The 17,048-nt window shown below is 44.7% G+C and overlaps 1 protein-coding gene across 1 annotated transcript in view; it reads left to right on the plus strand.

The window, feature by feature from the left end:
- Positions 1 to 406: 406 nt before the first annotated feature.
- Positions 407 to 17,048, plus strand: part of LOC149351444 (thyrotropin-releasing hormone receptor-like) — a 283,504-nt gene continuing 266,862 nt past the window's right edge. Inside the window, exon 1 of the mRNA XM_089577023.1 lies at positions 407 to 1,464. Coding sequence (XP_089433149.1) covers positions 628 to 1,464 — 837 coding nt within the window. The 5' untranslated portion in view covers positions 407 to 627. The remainder of the gene's footprint in view (positions 1,465 to 17,048) is intronic.

The raw sequence follows: 17,048 nt of genomic DNA on the forward strand, positions 1-17,048 counted from the left end.
ATTCTTCCCGAAGAAAGAGCGGGTAATGAGTGGCTGCATCCTACTTAGTTACTGAGCGGGCGACGACGTACGTATTCTGGCAGATTGTCACTTTAATATAGGGCACGCAGAGACAAGACCATGTCGGAAAGAAAACAAAGTTTCCTCGTCGCAACTACTTTGCAGCAGTAACTCGAAGACGCCTGGCGTGCGCCTTTCGGTCGAAGAGGCGTCAAACGATCGCAGACGCCACAAGTTCTAGGAGCGAGATGGGAGCTGACAGCCAGTGGGCGGCGACGCAGAGATGGCGCCACCTCTCCGCTCCGCTGTTGGCATAGCAACAGGCCGCGACGCTCTCTGGTGGCCCTGGGGGGAGAGGGCCCGGGCCCTTCGAACAGCTCTGCTCATTCAGCACCGGAGCGTTGGACACGGCGGTGCAACTTCCAAGTTCGCCTCGAACTTCGCTCCGAACTTCTGGACGGCGGCGGCCGGCCGTTGATCTCCGAGCAAGCCGCGCCGCCTAGTGCCGCGTCTTTGACAAGCTGTCCCGCATGATTATTTCTAATTAGGCGATTAAAGTAAGTTAAGAACTCTGTAGACCTAAGGAAACCAGTCGGAAAAAAAGTTTTTCCCAAAGGTCGGCGTGACATGGCCTTGGTGGCGTTTTTACTCCCGGCTCTGCTGCCGACACTGGTGATGACTGAACTGACGACTATCGGGCCGGCTTGGGACGGGGCTTGGAACAACACCACTTCGACACCGCCGGGACCCAATCGAACGTACCAGGACCCAACGTACTATTCTATCCACTACCGAATCATCGGCACCATCTTCCAGGGTGTCATCTTCGCCGCTGGCGTCCTGGGCAACATCATGGTGGTCATCGTGGTGATGCGCACGCGAAGCATGCATACTCCCACGAACTGCTACCTGGTCAGCTTGTCCGTGGCGGACTTCATGGTCCTGGTGTCATCGGTGCCGAACGAGATCATCTCCTACTACGTGCTAGGAGACGAGTGGATCTGGGGCCGCGCCGGGTGCGCACTCTTCATCTTCCTCCAGTACCTTGGCATCAACGCCTCGTCACTCTCAATCACGGCATTCACGGTAGAGCGCTACATTGCCATTTGTCTACCCATGAAGGCACAGACCATGTGCACGGTCAAGCGCGCGAAGAAGATCATACTGGGCGTGTGGCTGTTCGCCTGCACCTACTGCTCACCCTGGTTGGCCCTCACCACCACAACGGCCGTCTACTACAAGGGCCACGACAACATTGAGACCTGCACGTTCGCCCTGTCTCGACACCACTACCGCAGCTACTTCTTCGCCGACATCATACTTTTCTACGTGGTACCGCTGCTGCTCTCATGCGTCCTCTACGGACTCATGGCCCGCGTCCTTTTCCAGTCAAACTTCGACTCCAAGGCGAATGGCACCACCGACTCCAAGAAAAGCTCGTCCAACAGCAGCTCCAGGGTTCAGGTACATATCTTCTGTTAATTTTCTTCATCTACTGAGCACTGAGCTCTTGCAAAATCATTTACAAAGCAGCCCTGAACTTGGGACAGGTTCGACATTGACGCGACAGCACACTTGGAAGAAGGGCAGATAGAGAAGGCTTGAAATACAGTTGGGCACAGAAGGTTATGCACACATTACGTTCAGAAATCATCATCTGCTTTTGTTGTCCTTTTGATATTTACCGGCGTAAAATCTAAAATTTACTGTTGTTTTCTTCTCTCTTTCGTGGTAATGGTCTAAGCGCACAAAAAGTTTTTTTAAGCAGGCAAGCGATCTCAAAAGGGTAGTAGCGGCAATAATGATAATGCGAACTTTTTTTTATTATAGAAAGCGGCCACTAAAGCATTCTGAGTTTCTTGAAGCAGATTTTTATGTAGAGAATGGATGTAGCTGCTACTCAAACCATAAAAAAAAAGTTAGTTCATTAATGTGAGGCAGATAAACTTGAAGGAAATCAAGCGGTTTTTCACCTGTCAAGAGCAAGCGCTTTCATTTCTGAAGTAGAGTTCGAGACTTGCGTGTACGACTGGGCTAGTTTGGGGAACACAAAACTAGAGTAACCGCAAAGCACCAGAACAAGGAAGAAGACGAGACACGCAGCGACCGGTGTGCCTCGTCGTTTTCTTTGTTCTCGTGTTCTAGCGCGTTGTTGTACGTTCGGAAATTCTTGAGTGTCTTCACTTCGGTTAGGATAACTTAACGAAGCACTAATAAAAAATTGTAAAACATTTTCGGCAGGACGTTCAGGCGTCGGCAAGTGCACAACGAAGATACGTGTAATACGCTTATCATCTATGTGCGGAGACCTTTTGTACTCTACAAGAGAGCGAAATGCACAATGGCTCAATGGGCGTTTTGTGCCCATTAATGGAAATTAATGGACACAAAACAATAGCGAGCGTTTCCCCTTCTGAAGATGTTTCACGGGTTTTGCTTGGCAAGCTGTTGTCACGAAGTCAAAGACGACATGGCGACAAAGTCGGTATCTCGTCTTTGACGTAACAATTATGATTGTTTGGCGTCCTAACGTCTACTAAATACTTATGAACGGGGGTTAGAGAAAACAGTTGCGCTTATTTCAGAACACTCAAATAAGCATTTTCCCATTTCCCTGCACGAATATCTTTGGTACGTGGTAATGATATGTTTGTGACAATTCTTATTGGCACCGTTACATGGGAGGTTTCCCGCGTGATATGGTTGAATATATTATGTTGTAGTTTATAGCGACTACGTATGTGCTGGTGCGTCAAAAAATACATCTTGAAGGATAGGTCTTTGTCCGTTAGACAACCAGTTTTGTACGTGTGATTCGTTTCGTGCAATGCACAAATTTAAACTCTTCTACCCAGTGTTTTTCGTCAGTGCGGCATTCTTTACACCAGCTTATGCGCGCTAGTATCGATGCTACTACGAACCGGGCCATAAACTTTAGAGGTCATAGTTTTAACAGGTACTAGCATGCAGTGGTATAACCTAAAAAAAATCCTCTTCCATCCTCTTGATGTTACGATGTAATGATTTTAGATGAGTAATGAAAGTTGACCCTGTTGCCTAATATATGCCTCTCTTTCTGAGACACAGTAACAATGCCTATTGCTAAATTCATGCACACCCTGCCAATCGCACTGATGACTCTCAAACAATGAATAATGCCATATGAAATCAGGAAAGAAATAAGTTCCTCAGCTGAACAGAAGCGCACAATTAATTTGAACGCAGGAAGCGATAAACTGAAATTATGATATCGAAGCTCAATCGTCAAAGTAACGAGCAACATAGACGAAAGCTACTTAGTCGCGATCTACAAATTTCAGTTTTTGAAAATGGAACAAATTCTTACGAGCACTCTCTAGGCCTTCAGATGCCTTAGTGCTCCATGTGCTCTAGTATATGTGGGCTGTAGCTCCGTTTAAAGCTAAATGGAATTATGGACGCGCCCCTTTTAAAAACTACCGAATCGGCTTGATGAATGTTAACTGCGATACAGATCCCTCCAAAAAGCGATGTAGCGTCGACGCCGTCGGAAACATCCAGAAAGCCTAAATGAGCTATATAATGGGAGCGTGGTATTAGTATCAAGACGGAAAGTCGCGATTTCATTGAAAGAGGTCGGCCGTAATAACTGGCATCGACTGGCTTGCAGCTTTCTGTGGACTCAAAGTTCGCGCGACAACTAGGATAAACTGAAAAACCCTACAGCTGGGCTTTCGGATGGGAAGGTTCTATTTTTTTTTTTTCAGTTGGTGCGTTCTATATATGAATTACAAATTATAAGTGTTTATTTAATGGTAACCTGGCAATGCATTTCAAAGAAAGGTGATTTATATTTCAATAATTATGTCAACAAAGCTAAAAATTACGAGGAACTTTAGCGGCTAAAGTGGTGAAAGGCGAAAGTCTGAGTACTGCATTCTGCTACGCGATTGTTCACTACACATATTGTTGTTGCATTAATTAACTGCCAATTAATGACGCTTAAGCTTCGCCTTTAGGAGTGGAACGCGACAGCGTGTTGTAGCGCTGCCAGGGTGTCCACGGAATGCCACCACCCGTTCGGCGCGATGCGTTGCCTTTTGAACGCAACGCTTTTTAAGGGAAGGAAATGGGGCTGTAATTCTCTGTCTCGATGGACATCTGAGCCGCACGGTACAGGAAGGGAGGAAGTGTGAGTGAAAGAAGAAAGAGGGGCCGTAGTGAAGAAAATAAAAATTGTATTTGAGGAAAGGAAATTACGCATTAACTGTCTCACATATTTCGGTGGACACCCGTCAAAATTCGCGCGTGGTGACGTCACGACAATTTGGACCAATCTGAAACGCGGACAAATACGCCTTGCTCGTCGGTAAATTGGTTTTTGAGGAAAGGAAATTTATTTGCCTCTCTATCTCGGTGGACACCTAAACCTCGCCGTAACGGGAAGGGAGGAAGATGGGAGTGAACGAAGACACCGTATTCACTAGACGCACCTTTGTTCATTCCAAACCACCGAGCTGGCATGGCGGAGTGGTAGCGTGCTCGACTCGCACTCTGGAGACCGGGGTTCGATTCCCTAGCTCGGTCTATTTGTTACTCGGTTTTATTTATTTATCTGGTCTGACTAGAAAGGTTAATTGGACTAATTGGTCAAGTCAGCATTACCTAACCCCGGTCAAACTTACTTGGAGCATCACTCTACGATCCCTTCAATTGGTTGCAGGGTTAGTAGCCAAAGTACAATTGGCCCCGTTTGAAATTCGCGCACTGTGACATCACGACCGTTTCGACCAACTGAAAAGCGTGACATTTCTGTCGACAGCTCTTGCTTACAACGATGAGGCATTAAAGGCTTCCGCTTTAAAACGTGAATATTTTAACAGATTGAAACATAATAAAAAATAATCCAAGATAACGCCCTTCAAGCACTACATTTCAGTCTCTCAAAGCGTCCGGTTTCTTCTTGCACATAATTGCAAGTGCTCTCTTCATTTATTTATTTTTATAACAAACTTTGTCTCGTAATGTTCGAGCCGCAGTTAAGACCAACGAGGCTTCAGCGTTTTTTTTGCTGCGCTTAGAATCTCATGCGCCGGAATGACGAGTATTTTCTGTCACGGTTATGCTATGTATCCGCTCAACGCGCCTTTCCCGTGATTGTCGTGCGCAGGATATTGCGCGTTAACCATCGTGAGTTCCAGGCTAAAGCCTCAAATTGCACGGTGGCCGTAAAAGGTCTTCAAGCGCGGGATCCATGAAAACATTCACGCATCCCACGCCCGCGGAACCATGAAAGAGCCCACGGCGCGTATGTCTTAGCCTTCCGCCCGGGGGCGGGCGCCTCCGCACGCACTCTTCACAAATGTGAAGACGTAAGGAAGTTGGTCATGAAGATAATGTCCTCCGTTCTGCCCTATATACGCTGTGGGGCTCATTCGTCTCGTGCAGATGCGGGGCTGTCTTTGTGGCACGCTATGATTGTGCAGCATGCTATGGTAGTAAAGGTGGTTGCGTGCATGCGCACAGCACCCTCTTTACACTACACAGACTCGCGGAACGTTCACGCTTATCTGAACGCGTAGGAAAAAATGCGCTGAAGACAAGCTAGGAAGGCACAATGCTTATAGAAGGTGCTGAAAAGAATCTGTCAATAGGCTCTAAAGAAAATAGGACGTGGTTCGCAAGAAATACAGGAAGGAAGTTTCTATTCTCGCTGGCTGTATTACGCGCGAACCCGTATTAAGAGCTTTAGAAAGCCGCATCTAGCTTGCTCGATCAGCTCAAAAAATGTGGAAAAATGTCTACGCGCTTAATTGGGCCTGTATACGTGCATGGCCATACTCTCTTTAAAGCGGAATACGTAACTGTCTTATACCTATGTAGTAATTATTATTTAGCATCCACCTGACTACAGAGAAAATATAGAGCATTCTCAGTATATTTGGGGTTCAAAATTCACTCTGATCCAGGGCTTCAGCCCGGGACCACAGCGGGAGCACTGTGGGGGCAACCTGTTTCATGGAAGAATAACAACGCTAACATTCCTCCTGAAGACGATTGGCCAAGAAAAAAAAAAAGGTCCTGGTAGTTGCGAAGTTTACCACCTCATTGGAAGCACGCTTTTGAAGCCCTGTTACAAAGAAATGGCAGGAATAGCTTTCGTTTTCTTAATCCTCGTCAAACAAACATGGAATGGAGCTATACTAAAACTATGATTGGTGGTTTTCACAAAGACGATGAAAAAAAAATGCGGTTACCGTGAGCCTGCAGCGCTAAAGTAACTGCAGATTTAGTGAAAAGGGCGAATAGTTCTAGCCTGAAAACAAACTACAGTTACGCAGTGACAAACCCGATATTCAGTAACGAACATTCACATTGCAAAATAGGTTTTAATTTGTTTTTATCGGAGGATTTTTGCAACACTGCAGCATTTTTCAGACCTCCCTCCAACTTTGAGTAAAAAAGCTAACCATCTTGAGAGATGTCCAGCAGGCAAGCTTGGCGAATTAAAATTAAAAGAATATTCTTAAAGTGACACTAAAACAACGCGGGCAATGCCATTCCACAATCTTTTCACTGCACACACGCGCCATGCTCTATTCGTGTTCACCATGCAAAAAATAGTACAATAAATCCATCTGCAGAATCATTTCCCTGAACGTAAAGACGCAAAACGGTAGCACGCCGAAACCTATAAACTGATTTAAAAAAAAAAAAACATGCAGCGACAGCACGCCGATTTAATGAACGGAAAGCCAAAGCCATATCGACATCGTTCAACGCTCTTCTCTGGCGAATTTTTCCCACTCCTGTTGCTGAAAATTTCATCCAGCTTAAACCAGCTTTTCGTAGCTAGTTTTTCGAACCGTTATCAAACAGAACACAAGGAGTGAAAAGCGTCCAAATGTGGAGTCGAGTCAAGGAGGGCCGCTGCGCACATTTCGCAAATAACATGCGACCTTTCGAAATCGAGAAGAGGGCACAGATACGGGTGGTTAACTCCCGAACTTTTGCCTCTGAGCGCAGCGGGATTCACACCCGGTCATCAAGGGCAGTATCGCCTGCGTGCGAATCGCGTCATTAATCAAATGCTGCCTACGGGTGTACATTCGTGCGGGCCATCTCTGAGCTACGCCAAGGCTTCCGAACCCAAGCTGACTGCCAGGGAACGACTGGCCGAAACGGGACGTTGTTTCAACTGAACAAACGCATCGAGGAGGTAACTTCTGCTTTTTCCAAACTAGGGCGCCATGCCGTGTGGCTCACCGTCAGTTTATTTCCTTTTGAACTTATAATGCTTTCTCCGCAAACATTCCGAAACTGATTACTCCGCATTAGGATCTCTAAACGGCTCTAACAAGTTCATCGACATCTCCGCTCAGGGTTTGCCCGGTGATTTCAACTTGTCCCTTTATCGCCTGCTCCCGCAGTAGGGCTGACCCGACGATAAAAGAAGCCAGGTAAATAAAGTTGCAAATGATGCAAGAAAAACTTCGCAGTAGTCAGCACAAAGTAGGAAACCGGCTATAATCACGCAGCGGCCTTAAATGAACACCAACAGATATACTAGTGCGCAGACACGTGCTGCTCATTCAGTTATTTCGCTCCGATCACACAACAAGATTAGTAAATCTCGAAGGAATTGATGCAATACCTGTGTTCAGATTTTCGGACGCCATATTAAGGGTTTAAAGAGGCAAATTTAAGGCTTATTATTTTCTTCCAACGCATCTAACTGCAGCTGTTATATATAGCATCTTGGGCAAATTTAAAAGGACTAAGAAACGTTTTTTGGTTGGTTTGTTGGTTTATGGGGGTTTAACGTCCCAAAGCGACTGAGGCTATGAGAGAGGCCGTAGTGGAGGGCTCCGGAAATTTCGACCACCTGGGGTTCTTTAACGTGCACTGACATCGCACAGTACACGGGCCTCTAGAATTTCTCCTCCAAAGAAATTCAACCGCCGCGGCCGGGACGGTTGAAACGTTTTTCAAGACTGCCGGCAAATGTGTTCAGTGGGTAGAAGGAATGGTTTTGAGCATTCACACAAAGTACGAGTCCTTGAAATGAAGTCAGCGATTTATTACTACCGTTAAAGAAAACGTGATTTTTAAAAATAGTGGGCCGACTGATCACCCCTTAGTGGCGGTTTCTGGATGTATTTTTCAAGAATGCGTACGTCATGAATCGGTGATGTCATGGCGAGTGACAGGAAGCCCGGCGCTGCCGTTTGCTGCAAGCATGACTACACTTCTGGTCGGGGGACAGTAGTCTGCTCTGCGGACATCTCCGCGGCCGCCTGGTGCGGAAGTCGAGGGTTAACGACGAGCGTGCGCCGCAGCCTCCAGTCGGCCCGTGAGCCCGCCGACGAGTCGTTGCTGCCATCTCCGGTTTCTAGCAGGACACACTTTTAGGGTTCGAAGTCCATAGCGGTTGTCACTTGCAGAAGTCACGCCTTGAGATCCGGGTCCATGATACGGTCGCAATGAAAGCGGTGAAAGACACACAAGTTTGTTTGTTTGTTTATTGGGGTTTAACGTCCCAAAGCGACTGAGGCTATGAGAGACGCCGTAGTGAAGGGCTCCGGAAATTTCGACCACCTGGGGTTCTTTAACGTGCACTGACATTGCACAGCACACGGGCTTCTAGAATTTCTCCTTCAAGAAATTCAGCCGCCGAGGCCGGGATCGAACCCGCGTCTTGCGGGTCAGCAGCCGAGCGCCGTAACCACTGAGCCACCGCGGCGGGGCGACAGGCAAGTGATTTCGCCGACGGGCGGACTAGCTGGTGTGGCCACCGCAAATAAAGATACGAGGTATCGAATCATGATGCATTCATGGGCAAGGCGCAGTCCAAACCTCTTTCCTTTTTTTTGCCTTTAGAGTGTATGAGTTGCGTTGGAAGATGAGGTGTGCCATTTTAATCGCCGGTATCTGTGGTGTTAGTGAAGCTAGTAAAAAACAAAATCTTGCGGTGGGGTTACGAGTGGTTGAATGTCTATCGGTCGTCTGTATTACTTACAAGGGTGGAAGAGCGGGCTAGTTGGTAGTTCATCTTGGGGGAACAGCGCACTCCTAAGACACGGACGAAGAAAGACAAGACATTACAGTGCTGACTTCAACTAATTATTTTAATGTGGAGCAACATATATATACGTTCGAACACAGCACTCAAAGCAGCAATTACCCATGTCTTCCCGCCCACTTTTCGAACGTATACGTATATATGTTGCTCCACAATAAAATAATCAGTTGAAGTCAGCACTGTATCGTCTTGTCTTTCTTCGTCCGTGTCTTAGGAGTGCGCTGTGTTTTTTCCCCAAGATGTATTACTTAGCCTCGGAAAATATCGGTGTTGGAGGAAAAAAATAATCGTGCAATGGTTACGGAAATTTAAAGTGAAATTAAGCGACAGCTGGTGCACAACTAGAGTATAGTTAACTCGTCAATCGGAGATGGCCCTTGCCACGTATGGCCTTGAGACGCCGATGGGAATGTCGTGGTGCTGTGGTGAAACCACACGCGATCACGCAGCAGCTGTAAGCAAACCGGTACGACGCCTCTCAGCTTCGGCTTATGTGGCGCGCAGTGTGGTGTCAGAACTCTGAAGCCTTTTCACCTCGCACCCTGCAGCTCGAAGTGGGAGGTCTTCACAGTCTCGCCGCTCTATTTTCCTGTCTCGAGAACGTCCTAACAAGGGGCGGAGTTATGGGGGTGGATTTGGCTGCCGCATAGGCAAGAAATTTTGGAAAAACATTCTACACCCATTTTTTTTCTACAAAAAAAGCCCAATAAGTGCACTGTGCGAATGGAAGCGCCCCTCCCTTCCTCTACCCCCCCCCCCCCCCCTTACAAAAGAAAAGCCCAAGAAGTGCACTGTGGGAATGACTGGTCGAAGTTAATGATTGGTCGAGAGAGGTCGCGTTAACTTGCAGCTTCATCACAAGGTGGCCACTATGGCACGTGATAATCTGCCGACCGGGTTGTGAGCTACCTGGCCCCCGTGGCAGGAGGCAGTGAAATTCATTCATATAAATTCAATGCAGTTGCCACCTGCCCACCATGGCGCTGCGCATCAGCCTTACGGACGCTCGGGAAGAGCAACGGGACCATCATGTAGATACTATCTTGCCTAAACTCGCTCGAGTCGTAGGACACCTATATCACCTGAAAACAATGCTTCCTGCGAGGATTAAGGAGCTCATGTACAAATGTTTGTTTTTATCCCATTTTAATTATTGTCACCTTGTCCGGGGCACAACCACTCTAAATAACCTTAATAAAATTTCTCTATTTCAAAAGAAGGCGATAAGATGTATATTCCTGCTTAGTTTCAACTAGAATACAAACCAGTACTTTGAAGATGCTTGTATTATAAAAATTTTTGAGATCTATAGTTTTCAACTGCTTTCGAGGTATAAGAAGGAGCTACTTCGTCATACCGGTTGTTTGGGGACACCGGCCTGCCTAACGCCGAGCGAAAAGCTGTATAACACGAGACAACACTCCCCGCGGCAGACTAAAACTCCAAAAACAAACTACGTGTCACAGATGATTGTCTCCCAGCTGCCGAAACATCTGAACATGTTACATTATAAAAATATTGATGTAATTAGTACGCCGATCTGTGATCCTTGTAAACAATTCCTGAGCTTGAAAAATTAGTCTGGTTCTATAATCTTTTCATTTTTCTTTTTGATTCAATGTTTGCACCGTAAGTTTTTAGTATTATTTTTGTTATTGTGATATTGTTGCGTAGTATGTATTCTTTGTTTCCCTGATGCCTTCGTATATGTAGGGGCCGAGGGCTCGTCAAGCCTTGCTGGCTTTTTTCTTCGGCCCTTTACATTGTTGTGATGAATAAATCTGTATTATTATTATTATTATTATTATTATTATTATTATTATTATTATTATTATTATTATTATTATTATTATTATTATTATTATTATTATTATTATTATTATTATTATTATTATTATTATTATTATTAGCTCCAGCACGGGGTGTTTGGAACAGCCACTTGCCAGGGCAGTGGCACATCGCTGAACCGCTGCACTGCAGCGCCAGTAGTCGTATGAAGACTACCCGCGATCTATGAATGTAATTAGATGGTCCTGACGTCATCAACACCACGTGACCACTAGCGGACTAATCGTAGGGCGCCACCGAATTTGAAAATCTGAGAACTGTCAAAATTTGGAAGGTGGTCCAACCCCAAAAACTTCCAAACGACTCCCAAAATATTTAGAGTAGGCTTTCGCCAGAAAATAAATTAAGGTGGATTAGTGGGTATTAGTGTGTAGATTAGGGAGGAAAGAATGGGTGGGATTAGTATATTCCCTTTGGATAATCCGATGAAAGGTACTCGAGCATTCTAGAAGAAGATGACTCGGGGATACGAAACAAGGGCATTGGAACCAGTTTTAAGTGGAGTTTTGGCAGGAAAATGGCAAGGTCACTAGACACTGACTGTAGATATCATAGCAGGCAGCCTAAATGTTAACGTGTTATGTTCTTTAAGAATGTTGTTAACAAGGCCCCAAAGTATTAATTTGCAGCTAAGGAAAGAAAAGAGATTTACTCTGTAAATGTTATTCCCCGAGAGAGCATTGTTCGTGACTCGGTTTTTTTTTCAGTTGTTCTATTTTAATATTGCAAACCAACTAAATTCGTAGGGTCGAAGGCTCTTGTTAAGTGCTTTGTGATGGGGCAGACTAGGGTACGTTGTGGTTTGAGATGTTTAAGCCAAAGCCATCTAGCTAGAGCGCCATTTATAGAGCGCAGGTCAACTATTGGAAGCAAAGACTCAGACAAGCAAGCTGGTGACGAAATTTGTTTTAAAAATAACAATAATAAAGTAATATAAAGATAATAGCAGTAATAATAAAAAGGAAAAGAAAAGATGAAAAGATGAACTTAATCGTTCTTTGTATTTTTTATTTATTTATTTATTAGTTACCTGCATCGCCCCGCAGGGCATTACAGCAGGGGGGTACAGACTTCATTATAGGTATAAAACAATTATTGAAGTGCATGGAAAAATGCTTCATTAGATATAATGCATACAATGCTCGATGGCAAACTGTTCCAGTCCCGAACAGTTCTAACAAAAAAGAATAACGCAAGACGTCACCCTTGCAAGAAAATCCCCTGACCTTCAAGCAGTGGTCCAGTCGCTTTGATATATAATGAGGTGCATGGATATATTGTTCGCGGTTTATGCCAGTTTTTGAATACTAAATCTCATGGAAAAATTTCAATCTGATGTAGCTTCTACGGTCCTTCAACTCTTACCAGTTAAGTTTTCGTTTGCTTTCCGTCATACTAACTTGCCGATTATAATTACCAAGAACAAATCTAACTGCCCTATACTGAATTTTCTCTAATTTTCCTACACACTCAGATGTGTGTGGGTCCCAGCAAACACATCCATGTTCAAGTATGGAGCGTACATGACTGAAATACAGCTGTGTTTTTAAGTTACATGGCTAAAATTCCGCCGTAGAAAAACCCAAACGTGATGCTGTCTTATTCGCAATATAATTAATGTGCTTATTCCATCGTAAGTCCGATGTAAAAAAGACTGTAGAGTTGATTAATGAGTAGCGGCAGATTTGAATGGTTTTCAAGGAAATTCGTCTACAAGTTTCCAAGTGAATTTCAAACCACTACTACAAGATGATAGTTTGTAATGTTTTTTTTTTGTAAAAGTTTGTTTTAAAAAAGTAGAACTTCTTTTTGCATCACCTCTTACGGAGGCGCTGAAGATCTAGAACTGAGTAATGAGTCTCGGACCTGGCTCTGCCAATCTATTACTCAACGTCGATACAGAGAAAATGAAGTCGAATCCTTGAGGAAGAGCCTGGCTTTGTAGGATGGCTGTTTTTCATGTGCCAGGATCAGAAGAAAAGTTGCAGGCATGGATAGGCGCGCGCCTTATCTCCTGTGCGGTCTCCGTTGATTTTCTGTTAGTATAATCCTATTACACGCTAAATCCTTCGGGGCTTTACGTCTCAGAACAACACGGCCGTGTGCGATGAAGTGAAAAGATGCGAAATAATTCCGAACGCTTAGCGTCCGCTATCATACCGCTAAATAGTAGCTCGTCCATGTTCTTCACTTTCTCCCTCGCCGATATATGCACCCACGGCTGCCGGAAGCAGAGCCACCAACCTCAAGCTCAACAAGTGAACGCACTTGGTGCCGCATTAGCGGAACGGGTGAAGCAGAAACGAAAGCTAGCGTACGAACAAAATTTTGGGAAAAGGTGAACATTGGACCGGCGTAAATCAGAATAGTTTTTGGATGGAAAGCTTCGTGACTTATACTTTTTTTTTCCTTCGCCAAAAAAAAGGGCCACTGTCTACCATTTCATTCAAAGTTTACCTCATGAAATCTTAATTTTCACTGCATGTTCACTGCAGAGCATTCTGATAACGCAAGAATATTCTTGCGTGAGGAGGCTTCGAGCGTCAGCAGCAAAAGAACGCTGATGCCGCGAATGCGAGAAGACAACGCTGAGGGCGGAATTTAATTGCGGTGCTTCTACGTCGTCTTCAGGAGCGAATGTTTGCTGCCCTTTGCTCATTCGGCAAAATGCCAAGGAATGGCCGAGAGGCAGCTCTCTGTTGCGTGCCTTGTGTACCGCGGCATAGCAATATTCGTAGCCATCTCTGCCCACAAAAGGGGCACAAGACAGATGTGGCTCGAACGAGCCTAGGCGCTTTCATGCCACGTTGTCACCGTTCTGAACGATAGCATAACGGAGAGAGAGAGCTTTATGGGCTCGAAAAGATCGGTCTTGCGGGGGATGACAGGAGTCGTAAACTGCATTATAAAGACACATGAAAAACAAATAGAAATAAAAGTGGTACCATCTCTCTATACACATGTCTGGTATAGTGCTGACGAAAAACAAAGAACGACAAGGTAGCAGCTGAACCTCCTCAGATATAGAGCATGACCTTATGTGCTGTCTAATGTACAACCCTGAAAGGTGGGTGTTGTTCGCTTCCCTCAAGAAAACAGGAGCCCCTCTCAGTTTCCTTCAGGAAATTGTCTACCCCCGCGGAAAACAGTCATATAGAAAGGAGGCTTTAAGCCTTCTTTTAAAATTCCTTCATGACTCGGGTTTGGACTACAGATGATGACAACAGGACTTGACTGTCATGGGTGATTGTGTGTATAGCGTTGTAGATCAGCAATGTCTAAATTATGTGCATGATTTGTGGACCTTATTTAACATTTAAGTGTCGCTACGGTCGCGCAATTGCAGGCAGAATTCGCCAGAAAATCCCACCTGTAGCTTGTAATAGCCTCAGCCCTCACAGGTACAGAAATTCGCAGAGAAGCAGAGTGTAATTTTTGGAGCGGTTACATGTTGGCACTACAACGTCGCCATAAAGTGGTCTTCTTTGGCAATCTATGCAGTCCGACAAACCGCAAAACGTAGTAACGTTTATCTAACAAAATATTGTGTAGGACCACATACTCTAGTCTATAGCGTTTGTCTTTCTAATGGTCGTCCTTATCTACCCACTTACCTCAGTACAGCTATGAAGCGTTCCGTTTTGTATACATTCAAGAAGGCTATTAATTTCCATTAAAATGACGAGGACTAACTGTGGCAAACCTTTCCAAGACGAGTAGAGAGGTAAATTAAGCCTCGCCAGATTCAAGCATTTTGCTATTTCAACGCTGCCCATGGCGCTTACAGCACAGTAAAGGGGAAAATAAAACGGACGCAACATAGCTACCCTAACACAAAATGAAGCGAATATCCTTCACTGTTCAAGGGTATACCATGAGCATGCAGGATTTAGGAAGGCCGTTGCGCTATTTTTGCAACCACGTGCAAATAAATTTTATTGCACGTGCTGCCTAACCCCTCAACAATACATGTTTCGAGGCTTGTAACATCGTTCTATATTACCTGTGCATTCGCGGTTTGAATATTTTCATGTGCATGGCCATTATTGCTAATACCAAAATCTGCACATCGATTCTGTGGGGTCGTTTCGTTTTCCCGCCCTGTACGCTTGTGCTCACTGTCCTGAATTCGCCCAGCCTTTGGTCCCGCCCGCCGCCCAAATAATACATAACGTGCTGTGAAAATGGTGGAAGAAACTGCAAGTAAAATAGCTATGTGTTTAATAAGTGTTTTAATAGGCTCCCGTTTTATGTTTCACACATAGTAGACAATGTGAAGTATTGAGAGCTACAAAGGGGGGGGGGGGGGGGCAGATTTATAGGCAACTCTTAAAAGGGTTGGTTGAGGGGATGGGATGGTCTACTGTACAAAATGACTAAATCAAAAAGTTTATTCAACAAAAAAAAAACGGATTAAGTCTTGTTATTCGCTGCAGTATTGTTCGCACAGGATTAAAAGGATTGCACGAATGTGGCGCTACAGGGAGCAAGTAAAGAACTATAATGCAGCTATAGATGTCGACACTAGAAGGGCTATTTTTGCATAATCAAAACGGTATATCTCCGGTATCTCGGAAATCCGGTATCTCGGAAATCCGGATCTAGGAAATAGGCATTAAATATTCGTTACATGATTTCTCTGGCTATGTTGATTAACTACAAGCAGAAAGCAGCTGATGAATTCAACAAGAGGGCTGTTCAGTCATTTCCATCAGAAGCAGCTGCCTGTTCATGATGTGTATTGAAAATTCCATTATGTCCTTTTCTTCTTCTTTTTTTCTTCTGTGTTTAAAAGTGCCATTCCAATACAGCCCTAAAGTCGCCCCTTCCCCGCATAAATAAAGATGAGCCCGTGTCGATTCAGGTTGCGCTAGAGTATTTAATCTACGCATGAATAAATAGCGTTCGTAATGCATGTTAAAACACATTCCCTGTACACTTTAATATCAAAATGTCCTTTTTTATCGCCAGAGGCAAAGGCACCCTAGTAGTTATTTTTTAAATAACATCCTTCGTAAAGGCTCCTGCATGAAATGAGCTACTAAATGTTAAAAAAAAGAAATTAGTTCTCATAGTAGTGGGGTGGAAACTTGGGCGAGTGTTTATAGGTGAATACTGGGCGGAGCAGCGCACCCGGACGAAAGACAGACAGAAAGAAACAACACAGACGACCGCTGCCTCGCAACTACATCTTTTATTAAGAAAACCACATATTCATAGCAGCAGACAACAAGACCCAACAACTGCCGCGCACGTGCTGAGAGTACAATCTAAAAAAACGACATCATTAGTCCATGGCACAAGAGTTACTTCAAAAATTCAGAAAACACACTAAAAAACAGAATAACACATCATGTATGATCAAGACAAGCAACTTCTTTACTTACTCGCAGAAAGGATGGCTGACTAACTCGCTGTTCTTTTCTATTGCGAATAAAATAAGCCTCGCGTTGTCCGATCTCTGTGACAAAGTAACATGCTAGTGTGGTTGACCAATGGTTTACACACTTTCTTGTTTTTCGCTTTGCAATCCTGACAGTGCTCCTTCTGTCACGAATAACTTGATTTGGAGAGTGTCCTAAGGTGTTCCATAAGTCAGACACATTGGCTGGTCTGTTCTATATAAACTTTTTTTTTTGCATGATGGAGGGAGATCATACAACACTCAGCACGCGCATTACACATATCATGTTCAATGCTATACAGGACAGTGAAAAGGGCTCTTTTTTTTTCCTAATGCTCTCGCGTTGGTCCCTTATCATTAGGCACATCCTCCAACTTGTGTGGCGCAGAAAACACCACGTTCACGTCTAAACATCCTGTCACTTCTGTGAGGTGTTGAGCTTATCGGTGCACGTGCAGAATAACTGCGATTTTTTTATGTTTATATCACCTTTTGAATTTGAGAGCCCTTCCCGTACCGTACGCAATAACGTTTTGCAAGTTGCTGAAATCACTAACTTTGGAAAGCCTGCGGCTTATAATCTACGTGCCCGTAGCAGCACACTATATGCTAACGAGTGCCCCGAGGAAAAACTAACACTAGTTTCTTGGACCTCGATGAGTACATCTAGCAGATGTGAAAGCCCTCGAAAAAGAGCTTTAAACTCAAAACCTGAGAGCGTTCTTCGAAAGCATC

The sequence above is a fragment of the Amblyomma mixtum genome, chromosome 3 (assembly GCF_055824585.1).
Source record: "Amblyomma mixtum isolate Tamu chromosome 3, ASM5582458v1, whole genome shotgun sequence".
Taxonomy (NCBI): Eukaryota; Metazoa; Arthropoda; class Arachnida; order Ixodida; family Ixodidae; genus Amblyomma; species Amblyomma mixtum.